The sequence below is a fragment of the Diadema setosum genome, chromosome 17, assembly GCF_964275005.1.
Source record: "Diadema setosum chromosome 17, eeDiaSeto1, whole genome shotgun sequence".
Classification (NCBI taxonomy): Eukaryota; Metazoa; Echinodermata; class Echinoidea; order Diadematoida; family Diadematidae; genus Diadema; species Diadema setosum.
The window spans coordinates 14,491,653-14,511,536 of NC_092701.1; the positions used below are offsets into that span (position 1 = coordinate 14,491,653).

A 19,884-nucleotide genomic window follows, 5' to 3' on the forward strand; every position below is an offset into this window, starting at 1 on the left:
TAGTGCATATGCATGTACTGCCTGACAATGATTCTTTTGAGGGTTTTAGGGTCTTTAGGTCAAAGGTCAAGGTCAACTCCTCAAAATTTCTCTGTTTCCCTCATTTCTTGAAACTTAGTTTATACATGTATTACCCAAATAGAAATTCTCTGGGAATGTTTTTGGCCAAAAGGTCAAAGGTCAAAATGTTCCAAGGCCATGTGAAAATGCTAAATTTCACTTCTTCCTCCATATTTCAATTTCAATTTATTTTCATATTTCTCGATGGAAAATACATAAAATATAACAAAATATAATAATACAGAATGTCCAGCTTGGATATATACAAAAAGAAATAGGAATACAAACATAGTACATGTACATAGCGGTCGATGTGTCATTTTCAATCAAAGTAAAGAATGCTAGGAGAAGTATGATGGAACCTACTAAAAAGCAAAGCTTGTTGAGTGTAGGTCCCAACAAAAGCCTAGTGTGGAGAACAGGATGAGGAGCACGGGTACAACTAAAGACCAAACTAAAAGATAAACAAAAGAGAATGACTATTAATACTCGGGGGGGGGGGGTACAGAAGATTCTTCTCACATAAATTTTTGTGTGTGATAAAATGAGAACAAGTAACCACATGCTGCACACTAGCAGTTGTTCTAATAGCAATTTTGACATGGGAGTGATAATGTGAATGCGACATAATTTTAGGGTTTAAACATTCCGGCTTCCATTGACACGGGGAAAGAGTTGGAAAATGGAAGACATGAATCAATTATAATTCCTATATGTGATATACCAGCCAGCTGCAATGCCGCATGAAAAAGGAAAGAAAGAAGGGGAAACTATGACGCTATACGACGCGACCGAAGGTCCTACTAGAAGTGGAAGGAAAAACACCGATTAGCAGGAATTTGAAAGAGCATGCAACTACATGTATATGCATAAGTCTGTTCATATGGCAACAACCGAGCAGTATATATAGCAGAACATCCATGAGCATAATGAAATGGAATGTTAGTGCACTTGTGTGTTGTAGCTACAGTGTATTCAATACATGCTGTCTGAGTTTACGCTTAAAGGATGATAATGACAAACAGCTTGTAACTTCTGTTGGGAGATCATTCCAATATTTTGGACCTGTATACATAATTGCATTTTTAGCGAAAATTGTTCCGAGTGCGTGGAAGGTGATAAGCGCCACTCTGGTGAGTTGGGTAGTGATGGACAGAATTGTTTCTCATGAACATCTGTAAAAAAAAATCAGGAAAATTTATACATAAAAATACCTAAGTTATAATCAAATAAATCTATCAGTTTCAAAATTTAATTTTTCTGAAATAAGGCGTTTGTGTGAGATAAATACCCAGCATGGTTAAAGATAATAAAAAGTTTTGGTACCTCAAAAGTTTCCCTGAATTTCCGTGTTCCAGGTTAAAGTACCTTTCATATAACTAACACTGTGAGACTTACTCGCCCCAAAGTGCTCTCATTTCTTAGTAATCATGCAATTAGCTGCAACCAGCAGCCCCATACGCATAGCGTAATGGGGCTTCGCATTGTAGCATTCAGGATCATGACAGATTTAGTATGGCGGGTAAATATCAACTTAAAATCCAAAAAATTCTTCAATTTGAAGACTTACCAATTAAGTTGAAGTCTTGAAAACAGGCTTCGGGCAACGTTTGGTCCTGCCAATAGTCCCTTTCTGTTCGAATTGATGACTGAATGTGACTGTCGAGAGGACCTTGGGAGAGCTACATACACTGATTACTACGGCCAGCGCATACGCACACATCACATGTGAACAAATTTCAAATCCATGAACGGATAAGATGTTTGTGTGCGCATGCGCTGGCCGTCAATTCAGTGTAGCTCTCCCAAGGTCCTCGACCGAGTCACATTCAGTCATCAATTCGAACAGAAAGGGACTATTGGCAAAACCTAACGTTGCCCGAAGCCTGTTTTCAATACTTCAACTTAACTGGTAAGTCTTCAAATTGAAGAAATTTTTGGATTTTAAGTTGATATTTACCCGCGATACTAAATTTGTCATGATCCTGTAAGCTACAATGCGAAGCCCCATTTAGCTATGCGTATGGGGCTGCTGGTCGCAGTTCTTTACTCAGTATGCGTATGGGGCTGCACGCTGCTGGTCGCAGTTATCATGCAATAATGGTTTCGTACAATACGTGTACTACCTCGCCGCCGTACGGCGGCGGCTCTGGTACGAAAGCATTATTGCATGATTACCAAGACATGAGAGCACTTTGGGGCGAGTAAGTCTCACAGTGTTAGTTATATGAAAGGTACTTTAACCTGAAACACAAGCTAAGACAAGGAAATTCAGGGAAACTTTTGAGGTAATACCAAAACTTTATATTATCTTTAATAATTCTGATCGCCCGCTTTTGAAGAAGAAAAAGCGAATCCAGCAAATATTTGGATGCTTTACCCCATGCAAGAATTCCATAGTTAAGATATGGGGAAATCATGGTTGAATATACAATATGCAAAATGTGGTTGGGCAAAAAATGTTTCAGTTTGTTGAGGATTCCTGTGTCTCGTGACAAAATTTTGCTTCGAAAACTAAAGTGAGTTTTCAAGGAGAGGTCGATATCAATGTAAAGTCCTAAAAACTTAGTACTATCTACTCGGGGTAAATTAATATCATTAATCTTACATCATCAGGAATAACTTGCAGGGAATTGCTAAATAACATATAATGTGTTTTATCAACATTTGATAATAACTTGTTGGCGTAAATCCAAGACTGAACAGATTTCAATTCATTATTCATCATACTTACAAGCATATTGGGATTGCGGTCAGACAGAAATGAATTTGTATCATCACCCAAACAAATAAAAGAAAGAATCTGTGATGAATTTTGGAGATCATTGATGTACAGGATGAATAAAAGTGGGCCAAGAAGAGAACCCTGGGGGACACGGCAAAAAGTTGACGTCATACTTGACTCACAACCATTTATGTAAACAAATTGTTTTCTGTTTGTGAGGTAGTCTTTAAACCACTCTAAAACCCTCACACGGATACCGTAATGGCATAAATTATAAAGCAAAATATAATGGTCAATGGTATCAAAAGCCTTCGAAAAATCGAGAAAAACACCGATGGTGTGGGAAGCATCATCTAAAGCATGAGCTACTTTATCGAAGGCTAATAAAGGGTGAGTTGTGCTTTGCTGTTTTCTGAATCCAAATTGGAAATTGGAAAGAATATTGCAGTTAACAAGAAATCTAAGAGCTCGTTTATAAACAAGCCTTTCCAGAATTTTTGAAACTGAGGTTAAAAGAGATATCGAGGGGTAATTATTCACAAATTCTTTTGGACCCTTTTTGTATATGGGAACAACTCGAGCGATTTTCATTTTATCTGGGACTTTGCCACTAGATAAAGATTGATTAAAAATGTAAGTAAGTGGAGAAATTATTTCATTTATAATGTTCTTCAAAAGAAAAGCTGAGATACCATCATTACCTATACTTGTCTTAATGTTTAGGTTATCAACAATTTCTTTGATTTCTTCTTCAACAACATGAATGAAAAACATGGTTTGTGCATTCCTGTCTTTTGAAAAAGAATAAAAAGTTGTCTGGGTATTTGGTATTTTGCTGGCAAGATCTGGTCCTAAGTTAACAAAGTAATCATTAAATACATTTGCCATTTCCTGTGGATCATCAACTTGATGACCGTCATTCAAAATATGAGTAGGGGAATTTGTAACAGTGCTGGATTTCATAGCTGTGTTTATCACCCTCCACGTATTCTTCATGTCGAACTTGCATTTTTCAAACTGATTAGCAAAATACAGTTGCTTGGCTAAACGCAATGAAGAAGTAAGTACGGTAACGAATATAACAGGATTTAGTTACATCAGTTGAAGATCTTTGGTATTTGCAAAACAGTTTATTCTTCCTATTGATAGACCTAAGTAGGGACCTTGAGATCCATGGTTGTTTTGGTACTTTCTTATAATTCAATCTGGATCGTCTTGATAAAGGTATATAAATGTTACAAGTATTTATAAGGATGTTCATAAAAACATTGAAGGACGAATTTACATTTCTTTGATTATAAACAGAGGACCAATCAACTGACCTCAATCCCTCCGTAAGTCTATCAAGATTACATTCTGACATGTCACAAAAACCTGAATGAAGGGTCGGCATTTTCCTAGTAGAAAACTGTGGTACAAGCGCATATATGGGGAAATGATCAGTGAGATCAGAAACTACAATACCAGAAGTAACATCAGTAAATAGATTATTAAAGAATATATTATCAATGAGAGTAGAGGTAGCATCAGATATTCGAGTAGGTTTCCTGATAAGAGGAGTAAAGAATTTTAACAACATAAGATTAAGAAAGTCTTTGAAGTGGCTCAAAGTACCATGAACCTTAGCACATATTTGTGCATGTACTCCTTGACAGTGATTCTCTTGGGAATTTTAGGGTCAAGGGTCAAAGGTCGAAGTTCAGAGGCGAGGTTACAGTGCTAAGATTTTACTATCTTATTGTGAAATTACACTTTTTATGCCTCCGCCACGAAGTGGTGCCGGAGGCATTATGTTTTCGGGTTGTCCGTCCGTCCGTCCTTCCGTCCGTAATGAATTTTGTGGACAAGGTAACTATCAAAACCCGTTGAGGTATCCTAATGAAACTTGGCATGTATGTGTATTAGGGGGTGAAGTTGTGCCTATCAACTTTTGGGTGCACATGCTCAAGGTCAAAGGTCAAGGTCAAATACATAAAATTTCACTATTTCCACCATATCTATTGAATGCCTGAAGATATTTTCTTGAAACTTAGTGTATACATGTATTACCCAATTAAGATTCTCTGGTGAAAGTTTGGGTCATGAGGTCAAAGGTCAAAAGGTCAGGGTCAAATACATAAAATTTCACTATTTCCACCATATCTATTGAATGCCTGAAGATATTTTCTTGAAACTTAGTGTAGACATGTATTACCCAATTAAGATTCTCTGGTGAAAGTTTGGGTCATGAGGTCAAAGGTCAAAAGGTCAAGTAAAAATATCAAAACTTTTTTTTTTTCTCCATACCTTGGAAAATTGTTCAAGGTATCTTCATGGAACATAGTATATACATATACTGACTGGAAGTGATTATCTAGAGAATGTAGGGTTCATGGGGTCAAAGGTCAGGGGTCAAAGGTCAAGTGCAACACTTCAAAATTTTACTATTTCCCTCCTATCATGCAATGCCAGCAGGGATATTTTTTTTTTACACTTGGTGTATGCATACATGTGTAACCTAATAGAAATTCTCTGGAAAGTTTTTTTTTTCTTCTTTTTTTGCCTCAAAGATCAAAAGGTCAAAGATCAAGTGAAAGTGCTGAACTAACTTTTTCCTCCATATCTCGCAAGTGGCTCAAGTTATCTTGAAACTTAGTACATATTATGCATGTTCTACCTGAAAGTGATTATCTTATGAATTTTAGGGTCAAGGGCCAGATGAAAATGGTAACAATTTACTATTCAATTCAGAAATTGCACTTTTTCTCCACACCTGTACCTTGAAAATTACTCAATGCCTAAATGTATGAATGGGTCAAAGTCGAGTTAAAGTCCTTAAATCCCTAGATACATGCTCTCCTATTCATCCAATTAAACCTAGGTCAAGGAAGGTGAACATTCAACACATTTGTGACAAACTTGTCATTTCAATATTTTGCCAATTTTGTGAAAATGTAATCACACATTGTCCACATGTACTATCTAGACCTATTGGGAAAATCATGCATTATGGCGGAGGCATACCAGTCGCCAAAGGTGACATTTCTAGTTCTCTATACCTTGAGGTATAGAGAAAAAGTGCACAACCTCGTAAAAGGGTCAAAGGTCAAGTAAAATCCTCGAATCACCAAATAATACAGCCATTCATCCAAGTTAACTTAGTTCAAGGAAAGTGAACACTCGAAACATTTGCGACAAACGTGTCATTTTTAATAGTTTTTTTACCAATTACGTGAAACTGTCATCACACAATGTAAAGATGTACTATCCTAGACGTATTGTCCGGGAGATCCATGCAATATTGGCGGAGGTGTACCAGTTGCCGTTCATGATGCAGACTTACCCCCCCCCCCCCCCATCAAAAAAAAAAAAGCTAGCCACCGCACCCACCCCCAAGTTTTATTTTAACAACTCTCCTGTTTAATAAATTTCAATAAAAGTGTCACATGTATCTTGCCACTTCATACTAAAATTGTCATTTTGCTGATCAGACGTTTACAGCGTTAAATGAAAACTGGAGTCAGTAAATGTCACATTTTATCAGCTCACAAATACATATATTTTGATATGCAATCATTCATGGAAGTTGTATTTTGCACCACAGCAGTAGGTTTGATGGCATACATATGTACTGGACAATTACTGTGTCAGCCATGGGAAAATAATGAAGGAACAGTGATATAGATTTAATTTTTCCAAAAATATTTTGTTAACAATAAAGACAACAGTAACCTGCAAAGTAGTGTAAGAGTCTAACCTAAAGTTACTGTAGAAGATTAGAAAAAAGTGGTAATTCATAATATATTTTACTCTGGAGAGCTGGGATTTCTTCATGTTACTGTTTTACACCCCGAGTACCTCTGCCATTTCTGCGTTACACTGGTACATTTGCAAAACATTTTTAGAGACAGAGTTACTCAGTACTAATTTTAAGTCATATGTTGGAAGTTTGATTTTACAACACCACAATCATTCACAATAAAGTAAATGCCAGTAAAAATGTCTAAGTTTGTTAGAATATGATATTGATTGGTCAATCATGCACAAACACAGCCCTGTCTCTACACAACACTGCCCTGTCTCTACACAACACTGTTCAAGATGGAGTCTGGTCAGGCTACCATACACACCATGCACACAGCCACAGGACTCGACACACCCATTCAGTTGCTTCTGGTCCGCACATCGCTTGCGTGTGCTATGTGTATCGCAATGTGTACACATGCTGATTTTGCAGATCCTTCACCACTTGCACATACTGATTTGGATTTCTCTTGTTGAGCGAAATTCAGACCAATGTAATTTGGATAACCTGAAAAGAGTTGAAAGGACTGGGAATTTTGAAGCTTTACTAAAGACCTGCCAAAGAAAGTTGCAAATTGTAAAAAAAAAAAAAAACTTTGAATAAGGTAACCAAAATACCACAAACAGCCCCCTCCAGACAATCTGGGAACAATTTAACTGCATTTTATTCTTAAAAAAAAATAATAATAAACCTCAGCTTGCTTGAGTGGAAAATCACAGAAAAAACTGCTGTCAAATAAACAGGAGGACAGACAAATCAGATAAGCCAAAAATTCTCTTTTGGGTGTATACCAAAAGACAAGACTTTGATCAGATATCCAAGCACATGAGTATCTTGGAAAGGAGCAAGGAGTCAGAATCGGGTAGAATTAATGTTTGCCAACTAGATAATTTTTTTTCTTTAAATGATTCTGTTGTACTGTACATTATGTCCTCCCCCCCCCCCCAAAAAAAAAAAAAAAAAAGTACAATTGGATTTTGGCTTTGATAACTTTCAATATGATTAAATAGTCACAATGCTATTTCAGGGTCTAAAAATATAACATCTTACCTAGATATATATACCAGAAAACCCCATTCAATTTGGTTAAGTGGTCAAAGAGAAATGAGGATCGTTGTGAAGCGTGTCATGGGTCTTTTTCTTCCAGTGGAAACACTTGGATGCTCTTGGAACTGCATATTAGTGTTGAATACAATGGACAGAGCTTGGAAAAAAGGGATTCCTGACATGTTCTACCAAGGAGGTTTTATACATTGAGTTCCAACTGGCTGTAATTATTCAAACAGTTGTCAGATTTCTATTGGTGTACAAAAGAATTCCACAGGTGCGCTTGTGCCTTTGATAATCGATGTTCGACGCTGCCGTCTTGCTGAGCAATCTGAAGATTTATTTTGAACATTATCATAATGTTGGCCATATTTTGCCTATCAATTCATTAAATGAAATGAAATTTCACTTAAAGATAAAGCATGTAAAACAAAAGTCAATTCCGTCCAGAAATTTGCACAAAAGTGTAAATCAGAGCTGTATCATGTGAAAATGTTTAAAACTGTACCATCCTGGAAAGCTGGTTTTATCACTTTTCGGCTTTATTTCCCCAATTAAAAGTAATATGGAATAATCTTCAAGTATAATTCTTTACTGATAGATATATCAGATTAGTGCCCACATATGCCCAGTCGAGTAATTTTCAGCTTTATTTCAGCATTTTTTACTCAATTTCTGTTCGCGCATCCTCATGTCTATACCACCTACCTTTTATTAAGAAGGGGTAGCGAAAAGTAATTACCATCACAAAGACATATCTTCCTTGAAAGTGGCTGATGATTATGCAATGAGACACTAGTCAATTGTCTTCCTATCTGTGAGGCAGCTCCAGTTTAGCACATACTTCAAATATTTCTTAGTGGCGGCATCAAACATGAGATCAAAGTGAATAAAACTGTTGTTACTCCATGTATAAAACCTCCTTGGTTCTACTTAGGTCATCATTACTCTTTGACCACTGAAGCAGATTGGATGGGGTTTTCTGTATTAGGTGTTGATGATAAGTTACAGTTTCATATCATGAAATCGTGCCTGTATTGATTCACTGTTTTTAAAGTCATCATTGCGGAGGGTCCCATTGTCATTTTTATGCCTCCGCCACGAAGTGGTGCCGGAGGCATTATGTTTTCGGGTTGTCCGTCCGTCCATCCTTCCGTCCGTCCGTCCGTCCTTCCGTCCGTAATGAATTTTGTGGACAAGGTAACTATCAAAACCTGTTGAGGTATCCTAATGAAACTTGGCATGTATGTGTATTAGGGGGTGAAGTTGTGCCTATCAACTTTTGGGTGCACATGCTCAAGGTCAAAGGTCAAAAGGTCAGGGTCAAATACATAAAATTTCACTATTTCCACCATATCTGTTGAATGCCTGAAGATATTTTCTTGAAACTTAGTGTATACATGTATTACCCAATTAAGATTCTCTGGTGAAAGTTTGGGTCATAAGGTCACAGGTCAAAGGTCAAAAGGTCAGGGTCAAATACATGAAATTTCACTTCAGTATTTTCGCCATATCTATTGAATGCCTGAAGATATTTTCTTGAAACTTAGTGTATACATCTATTACCCAATTAAGATTCTCTGGTGAAAGTTTGGGTCATGAGGTCAAAGGTCAAAGGTCAAAAGGTCAAGTAAAAATTTCAAAACTTCTTTTTTTTTCTGGGTTTCAAGGTATCTTCATGGAACATAGTATATACATGTACTGACTGGAAGTGATTATCTAGAGAATGTAGGGTTCATGGGGTCAAAGGTCAAGTGCAACACTTCAAAATTTTACTATTTCCCTCATATTTATGCAATGCCAGCAGGGTTATTATTTTTTTTACACTTGGTGTATGCATGTGTAACCTAATAGAAATTCTCTGGAAAGTTTTTTTTTTTTCTTCTTTTTTTACCTCAAAGGTCAAAAGGTCAAAGATCAAGTGAAAGTGCTGAACTAACTTTTTCCTCCATATCTCGAAGTGGCTCAAGTTATCTTGAAACTTAGTACATATTATGCATGTTCTACCTGAAAGTGATTATCTTATGAATTTTAGGGTCAAGGGCCAGATGAAAATGGTAACAATTTACTATTCAATTCAGAAATTGCACTTTTTCTCCACACCTGTACCTTGAAAATTACTCAATGCCTAAATGTATGAATGGGTCAAAGTCGAGTTAAAGTCCTTAAATCCCTAGATACATGCTCTCCTATTCATCCAATTAAACCTAGGTCAAGGAAGGTGAACATTCAACACATTTGTGACAAACTTGTCATTTCAATATTTTGCCAATTTTGTGAAAATGTAATCACACATTGTCCACATGTACTATCTAGACCTATTGGGAAAATCATGCATTATGGCGGAGGCATACCAGTCGCCAAAGGTGACATTTCTAGTTCTCTATACCTTGAGGTATAGAGAAAAAGTGCACAACCTCGTAAAAGGGTCAAAGGTCAAGTAAAATCCTCGAATCACCAAATAATACAGCCATTCATCCAAGTTAACTTAGTTCAAGGAAAGTGAACACTCGAAACATTTGCGACAAACGTGTCATTTTTAATAGTTTTTTTACCAATTACGTGAAACTGTCATCACACAATGTAAAGATGTACTATCCTAGACGTATTGTCCGGGAGATCCATGCAATATTGGCGGAGGTGTACCAGTTGCCGTTCATGATGCAGACTTACCCCCCCCCCCCCCCCCCCCCATCAAAAAAAAAAAAGCTAGCCACCGCACCCACCCCCAAGTTTTATTTTAACAACTCTCCTGTTTAATAAATTTCAATAAAAGTGTCACATGTATCTTGCCACTTCATACTAAAATTGTCATTTTGCTGATCAGACGTTTACAGCGTTAAATGAAAACTGGAGTCAGTAAATGTCACATTTTATCAGCTCACAAATGCATATATTTTGATATGCAATCATTCATGGAAGTTGTATTTTGCACCACAGCAGTAGGTTTGATGGCATACATATGTACTGGACAATTACTGTGTCAGCCATGGGAAAATAATGAAGGAACAGTGATATAGATTTAATTTTTCCAAAAATATTTTGTTAACAATAAAGACAACAGTAACCTGCAAAGTAGTGTAAGAGTCTAACCTAAAGTTACTGTAGAAGATTAGAAAAAAGTGGTAATTCATAATATATTTTACTCTGGAGAGCTGGGATTTCTTCATGTTACTGTTTTACACCCCGAGTACCTCTGCCATTTCTGCGTTACACTGGTACATTTGCAAAACATTTTTAGAGACAGAGTTACTCAGTACTAATTTTAAGTCATATGTTGGAAGTTTGATTTTACAACACCACAATCATTCACAATAAAGTAAATGCCAGTAAAAATGTCTAAGTTTGTTAGAATATGATATTGATTGGTCAATCATGCACAAACACAGCCCTGTCTCTACACAACACTGCCCTGTCTCTACACAACACTGTTCAAGATGGAGTCTGGTCAGGCTACCATACACACCATGCACACAGCCACAGGACTCGACACACCCATTCAGTTGCTTCTGGTCCGCACATCGCTTGCGTGTGCTATGTGTATCGCAATGTGTACACATGCTGATTTTGCAGATCCTTCACCACTTGCACATACTGATTTGGATTTCTCTTGTTGAGCGAAATTCAGACCAATGTAATTTGGATAACCTGAAAAGAGTTGAAAGGACTGGGAATTTTGAAGCTTTACTAAAGACCTGCCAAAGAAAGTTGCAAATTGTAAAAAAAAAAAAAACTTTGAATAAGGTAACCAAAATACCACAAACAGCCCCCTCCAGACAATCTGGGAACAATTTAACTGCATTTTATTCTTAAAAAAAAATAATAATAAACCTCAGCTTGCTTGAGTGGAAAATCACAGAAAAAACTGCTGTCAAATAAACAGGAGGACAGACAAATCAGATAAGCCAAAAATTCTCTTTTGGGTGTATACCAAAAGACAAGACTTTGATCAGATATCCAAGCACATGAGTATCTTGGAAAGGAGCAAGGAGTCAGAATCGGGTAGAATTAATGTTTGCCAACTAGATAATTTTTTTTCTTTAAATGATTCTGTTGTACTGTACATTATGTCCTCCCCCCCCCCCCCCAAAAAAAAAAAAAAAAAAGTACAATTGGATTTTGGCTTTGATAACTTTCAATATGATTAAATAGTCACAATGCTATTTCAGGGTCTAAAAATATAACATCTTACCTAGATATATATACCAGAAAACCCCATTCAATTTGGTTAAGTGGTCAAAGAGAAATGAGGATCGTTGTGAAGCGTGTCATGGGTCTTTTTCTTCCAGTGGAAACACTTGGATGCTCTTGGAACTGCATATTAGTGTTGAATACAATGGACAGAGCTTGGAAAAAAGGGATTCCTGACATGTTCTACCAAGGAGGTTTTATACATTGAGTTCCAACTGGCTGTAATTATTCAAACAGTTGTCAGATTTCTATTGGTGTACAAAAGAATTCCACAGGTGCGCTTGTGCCTTTGATAATCGATGTTCGACGCTGCCGTCTTGCTGAGCAATCTGAAGATTTATTTTGAACATTATCATAATGTTGGCCATATTTTGCCTATCAATTCATTAAATGAAATGAAATTTCACTTAAAGATAAAGCATGTAAAACAAAAGTCAATTCCGTCCAGAAATTTGCACAAAAGTGTAAATCAGAGCTGTATCATGTGAAAATGTTTAAAACTGTACCATCCTGGAAAGCTGGTTTTATCACTTTTCGGCTTTATTTCCCCAATTAAAAGTAATATGGAATAATCTTCAAGTATAATTCTTTACTGATAGATATATCAGATTAGTGCCCACATATGCCCAGTCGAGTAATTTTCAGCTTTATTTCAGCATTTTTTACTCAATTTCTGTTCGCGCATCCTCATGTCTATACCACCTACCTTTTATTAAGAAGGGGTAGCGAAAAGTAATTACCATCACAAAGACATATCTTCCTTGAAAGTGGCTGATGATTATGCAATGAGACACTAGTCAATTGTCTTCCTATCTGTGAGGCAGCTCCAGTTTAGCACATACTTCAAATATTTCTTAGTGGCGGCATCAAACATGAGATCAAAGTGAATAAAACTGTTGTTACTCCATGTATAAAACCTCCTTGGTTCTACTTAGGTCATCATTACTCTTTGACCACTGAAGCAGATTGGATGGGGTTTTCTGTATTAGGTGTTGATGATAAGTTACAGTTTCATATCATGAAATCGTGCCTGTATTGATTCACTGTTTTTAAAGTCATCATTGCGGAGGGTCCCATTGTCATTTTTATGCCTCCGCCACGAAGTGGTGCCGGAGGCATTATGTTTTCGGGTTGTCCGTCCGTCCATCCTTCCGTCCGTCCGTCCGTCCTTCCGTCCGTAATGAATTTTGTGGACAAGGTAACTATCAAAACCTGTTGAGGTATCCTAATGAAACTTGGCATGTATGTGTATTAGGGGGTGAAGTTGTGCCTATCAACTTTTGGGTGCACATGCTCAAGGTCAAAGGTCAAAAGGTCAGGGTCAAATACATAAAATTTCACTATTTCCACCATATCTGTTGAATGCCTGAAGATATTTTCTTGAAACTTAGTGTATACATGTATTACCCAATTAAGATTCTCTGGTGAAAGTTTGGGTCATAAGGTCACAGGTCAAAGGTCAAAAGGTCAGGGTCAAATACATGAAATTTCACTTCAGTATTTTCGCCATATCTATTGAATGCCTGAAGATATTTTCTTGAAACTTAGTGTATACATCTATTACCCAATTAAGATTCTCTGGTGAAAGTTTGGGTCATGAGGTCAAAGGTCAAAGGTCAAAAGGTCAAGTAAAAATTTCAAAACTTCTTTTTTTTTCTGGGTTTCAAGGTATCTTCATGGAACATAGTATATACATGTACTGACTGGAAGTGATTATCTAGAGAATGTAGGGTTCATGGGGTCAAAGGTCAAGTGCAACACTTCAAAATTTTACTATTTCCCTCATATTTATGCAATGCCAGCAGGGTTATTATTTTTTTTACACTTGGTGTATGCATGTGTAACCTAATAGAAATTCTCTGGAAAGTTTTTTTTTTTTTCTTCTTTTTTTACCTCAAAGGTCAAAAGGTCAAAGATCAAGTGAAAGTGCTGAACTAACTTTTTCCTCCATATCTCGAAGTGGCTCAAGTTATCTTGAAACTTAGTACATATTATGCATGTTCTACCTGAAAGTGATTATCTTATGAATTTTAGGGTCAAGGGCCAGATGAAAATGGTAACAATTTACTATTCAATTCAGAAATTGCACTTTTTCTCCACACCTGTACCTTGAAAATTACTCAATGCCTAAATGTATGAATGGGTCAAAGTCAAGTTAAAGTCCTTAAATCCCTAGATACATGCTCTCCTATTCATCCAATTAAACCTAGGTCAAGGAAGGTGAACATTCAACACATTTGTGACAAACTTGTCATTTCAATATTTTGCCAATTTTGTGAAAATGTAATCACACATTGTCCACATGTACTATCTAGACCTATTGGGAAAATCATGCATTATGGCGGAGGCATACCAGTCGCCAAAGCGACATTTCTAGTTTGTTTTTGTTTTTGTTTTGTTTTTTTTTGGGGGGGGGGACATACTGTATACTGCTGTTAGTACATGTACATATGTGCTCACACACTTGACTCCAGCAAGCGTACACTAGTGAAAGGTTACCAAATTCATGCTTCTGTAATGAGTGTACCAGGTATGTGCAGAGCTCTTGCATTGGACCGTTGTGGTTGCAATACTCCATTTTGTTTGTCTTTAACATTTTAATGCCTGTCTTTTGCTCTGTTACTTACCAGCACTGCAATCTGAATTTATTTTCTTCAGCTCTCTGACCGTGTCCAAATACTTCAGGCAAGTTGGCTCCATGTTGTGGCCCTCACCCTGTGCTTTTGCTGCCATGATGACAAGGGAATTGTGTTCTTCCCAGATCAGTCTTGCTGTGATTTGACAGAACTTGTACAGACCATCACAGTCTTGGATATTGTTCGCAGAGTGAAACAGCTTGCAATAGATTTCCACCAAATGAAGACAACTCGAGAAGAATATTTATACCTCAAGCTGTTGTTACTGCTTAATCCAGGTCAGCTATTTATTTTTTTTATTTTCATTTTTTGTACTGATTAATGTCAAATTATGTGTCAGTTGGTTCAGTTAATTGTGACTATGTGTACTTTGTACATCATAGTGATATTATTTTCTGCATGATGAATTCTGTTGAATATCTAACATGATAAATCTTTCACAGTATGAGAACTCATCAAATACATTTGTCAAACAATAATGAAAACAAAAAAGATTAGATAACATGACATAGGATGTTCGATATTGTACCAAATGAGCAAAAGCTTTACATGTAAAGGATATAGATGATAAAATTTGTTGAGACTGTATCAACTGTAACAGTTGTACACCAACGTACACCCACAAACTTACAAACTTCCGAAAGTCTGTGACCCGCTTATTGACCATCGCGTGATCAAGGTGAAGATGGGTCATTTCGCTTTATGAAGGCTGTAGCATTGACAGCTGAATTTCAGAGGTAAACATTTTATATTGAGATCAAAAGTTTAACCCTAAAATGGCCGGGGGAAGGGAGGGGGGTTTGAATCAACCCCCCCCCCCCCACACACACACACACACACACACATTTTCCATGACTATTCTGCCGCACGAAATGTTTTGATCACGCCGCTCCCTGAGTTTTTACTTTCAAGTCTCACCCATCTTATGACACCATTTTTGCGAAAATCAGGCATACCGTTACAACAATGCACAACGTTTTATGCATGCTTGACAGACCAAAAAAGGCTCAAAAATATAATGTTGTGTGCAAAGTCTATGCAAATGGAGTTTTCTCACCATATTAAAAAAGATATGATTATTTTCATGTTCACTGGCTGATATCAATTAATTTTAGCTTAATTATGCTTGAAAAAGTTTCTAACATAAATTTTGTGATAAAATGAAAAAAAGTCAAAAAACAAAGAAATACATAAGAAATTCGTAAAACAATACAATGCACAAGAAATCAATTTTGATACCAGACTTTTTTTTTCAAGTACATTGTTCGAAATGCTACAAAGAATGTTATCACCAAACATTAGGATTCTAGGCACTTAATTTACTGATTTAGAGCAAAATGTATGATTTTATGAATATATTAGCATAATTGATTTGTACGTAATGAAAATTTCAATTTCTTTTTTTTTTTATAGTTTGGTAGATTACGCCACAGGTAAGGTATGTGCCAATTTTCATGACAATTGCAGGATCGACAGCCGAGATCTCGGGGGGGGGGGGGGTTGATTCAATGCTCTCCCAGCCACAGAACAGCCAAAAAAGCCCAGCCTGGTTAGGGTTAACACCGGTTTCAGTAGAATTTCCAATACAGATTAGTTTCTACTTTAATACTGATATGAATTGTTACTTTTCTTATGGGATAGGGTGTACCTTACCACAAAAATGTGTGTTACATACTATGTTCAAGTGAAAAAATAAAGTTGAGGAAACTGTGATGTTGATTTGAGTATAGATTTTAGTTGTGATTTTTTAAAGGAAAATTTCATTACACCCCCATAATATACTCAAATCAGTTTGACTGGCTTTATCTGGATCACATCAGCCTCCCAGACAGCCAGCGAACATGTTACGTGCACGTATGAGCCACCAGCATGGTAAGGACTGTCACCTAAAGACCGTAGTGTAATTATAGTAGTGTAACTTACAGCAAGCACCTCAGCTAGCTCAGCAGCAGGTATGTACATGAAGGTGCTTGGTATGTGCAGGATGCTACATAAGCACTTGCCCAATTGCTCGGGGCAAATGAAAATGAAAGTCAGGTAGGGTAACATCCCCAGTATTCGGTCACGTAAGCTTTTTTGCAATATTTTTTTTTCAAACTGAATTAATACATACATACATCATATCTACAGCAATGTATGTGAAATCATCATCATACTATAATTTGAGCAACGTTTGTCTGTCTGTCTGTTTGTTCCTCTACTCCTCCCAGGTCCTTGGTCCAATCTCCATCAAACTTAGTGGATGGATGCAGGTTGACCACGAAATTGCCCTTGAGGGGTTCATTTTTGACAAGGTCAAGGTCACTGGGGTCAAAGGTCGAATAACTTCTAATCTTCGTCAGCTGCAATTATCAAACACCCGATAGAGGGCGCTATGTAGGCCTACTTATACGGGGATTCCCCCAGAAATATAATCAGACACCCGATAGAGGGCGCTATGTAGTCCTACTCATATGGGGATTCCCAGGTGTACGCCTACTTAGCTCCCAGCAAGTTTGGCCAAGATCGGACCAAGGAGTAGCGCAAAACAGTTATTTGACCTCCATTGACCCAGTGACCTTGACCATTTGTGGGGGAATCCCCATAGAGGATTTCTGGCACTCCACGGGTACATTGACTAGTATATCAAATTTCTTTAATCTCAACTTTCATTTTGTTAACCCTATCTCTGTCACATAGACGAAGCCAGAATGTTCAGACATTTTGCAGTGCGGAGACATGGGATTGTTGTTGGCCAGTTCTGATTGTCATTATTGACATTAATGTGTCATGTTATACATCATTTGAAAGCTTATGGTCTATACTTTCATATCTCATAATAATCTGAGTGAGGGCATCCTCAAATTTTAAGTAGGACGCCCTCTTATGTCACAATTATCTTTTCAGACTTACTTGTACATGGTACCACCTCATTTTCTCACACAATATGCTCTTATACCCCAAAAAGGTCTATACAAATGTTATAGAGAATTTATTCAGCTTTCAGATGATGTGATTTTTTCGTCAGTAGCATTAGTACTTTTCATTTTATGAACAAAAGTGTGTGGCAAGTACAACCTACATTTTACACACTTCGCACAATTTCTGATTTTATGGATGAAATGTTGGCATGAAAGTAGATAAAGCATGCTAACATCTAGTCAGGATGAAGATATTAATTGATTATACGACTTTTACTTGTAGTTTAGATTATTCTTGTCCTATAATATTGCCATGTATGGTAAGATAATCTAAGGGTAAAAATTGTCACTGAAAATATTCAGTCTTCAGAGTGTCCATTCCTGTCGAGTATGCTAGACTCCTTTGCACTCTCCTCATTGAACAGAATTGAACCATCACTGTAGTCATTTGCTTTATGATAAACCTACATTGAACATAAGTTTCACAAAGTAACGGTTTATTAGATGATAATGATCAACAGTCAAACATACCTCAGCTTCTAAGCTTCGAGACCGAGACTGTCCAGCTTCGAGTAGGAGGCTACTGTACCCTTCTTGCTCCTAGCACCCTGCCCCGCTAGCCCCGGCTAACTAGAGACTCATTGCACCGCTGTTAGTGCTGAGTAAACAGCTACAACTGCTGCATTGAATGTGCAGTGTTCATTTATTCTACAGTTCATTTATGAGGCCGATATCACTAAGACCATACCCCTTCACAGAATTCAAAGATGTTGAAATCCCTATCCTGAATGTTTTCACTTTATATTTTACTATATTGACTTAGATAAAATGGATGAAAATTGACCCATGTGTACGATCTTTTCATCGCACACGGCGATCTTATTACAGTCCCACATATACAGATTTGTGTAAGTTCTCCACACAAGAAACCTATAGCAAAACTGTACTCAATACATTGCAGTCTGAATGCAAATAAACATGGGCGGGGCCACCACAATTTTTTTGACTTTGAGAAGGCGTTCCTGATTGGTTGAAGGTGGGGAAGCTTTTTTGCCCACTGGATATCGTTTCCTTACACTGTCAGCCAATCACAAATGAGTTTGTAGAGTGGTAGTGTCATAGCCTTTGAAGTAATCTGTTAATCAAAATAGGGCCGATTTAATCGGCCCAAGCATTTACATGGCAGGTTTTGGGCCGATTTAATCGGCCCGTGACACAGATAGGGTTAAATATCTCACAGAATTGCACAAAATCCCGAAATATTTCACCTTGAAAATTCCCCAGTATTCGGTCACGCGATGTGCGCGTTCAAAGTCAATGCGTGTTCAAGGCAGCTGAAAAATGCACGCGCACGCTACCTTGTTGGCGCAAAATTGCATCGGGGACGTTGTGGCGACCGTTGGTGACCGAATACTGGGGCCTCGGCACTTGCATTCAACCCTTGTACATTGGGACACTGTATCGGCACGTACGGAAATTTTGTTTTTCTTTTGCGTTTTTTAGGATACCATTACACTCCAAGCTTGCGATAAGCGAAAAATCCCGCGAGAGAACGGCGTATTTCTCGATTTTTAGCGCCTTTTCGGCGACTCGAACTCTTAAAACTGGGCCTTATCCGCGTGCGCTTTTGGAAAGTAGCGCCGATTCTGCACTTTTGACGGTAAAATTTGGGATTTTGGATGGATATTTGGAGGGGGCTAAGGGAGTTTCCTGTTGTGAATGAGTGTGGAAGTATGTGAATTAATGTGATTTTCGTGTGTTGTGACAGTTGAACTTACTGGCTGGTGACTAGTGATAAGTGACCGAATACCGGGGGTTGACCGAATACTGGTGCCCTTACCCTAAGTATTTTGGAGCAGTTAGAACAAATGCTTGCCCAAATTGGGCAAGTAAACAGATTTGAAGCCACTTTTTTTTTTATGCCTCCGGCACCACTTCGTGGCGGAGGCATAAAAAAAAAAAGTTTTCGGGTTGTCCGTCCGTACGTACGTCCGTCCGCATTCATTTACGCGATAACTTGTTTTTTTTACTTTCACCCCCTTCAAACCCATGAAATAATCCATACAGAAGCCCAAAGATAGTGACTGTTTAGTGATGCAAAGCACTTCAAATTCATTTCAGCAACTTTCCAACATGTACATGAAGAAGTACCATTGCGATGCAGCACCAACACTTCATAATACCATGTTTGTTACTCCAAGTGTGTTTAAATGTGCTAACCGACATCTGCCATTTATTCAAATGATTGGGTTTTAATCAAGCCCTTGACTTACAAGTGATTTTCTATCTCATTTTCTTTTTATATCTCTGAACTTTCTTTTTTGGGCGAGTAAAATTCATGTTTGGGCAAGTGTTCTACAACAACTTTAAAATCTGCTTGCCCAGCTGGGCAAGTGGTTAAGAAATGCTTACCGGTATGTAGGACTCTGTATGTGGACAGCCCATACAAACATGATCACATCTGCATCCATCTGGGGGAACCGTAAACAAACTTTGCTTTTCCCGGCTAGCTGGTAACAAAGACGAAATGGAGGACACAGG

The 19,884-nt window shown here is 37.6% G+C and overlaps 1 protein-coding gene across 1 annotated transcript in view; it reads left to right on the forward strand.

Annotated features, from left to right (window-relative positions):
* LOC140240409 (uncharacterized) overlaps positions 1-19,884 on the forward strand; it is a 46,050-nt gene that overhangs the window by 10,051 nt on the left and 16,115 nt on the right. The window contains exon 3 of the mRNA XM_072320177.1: positions 14,466-14,721. Within this exon, the coding sequence (XP_072176278.1) occupies positions 14,466-14,721 (256 nt within the window). The remainder of the gene's footprint in view (positions 1-14,465; positions 14,722-19,884) is intronic.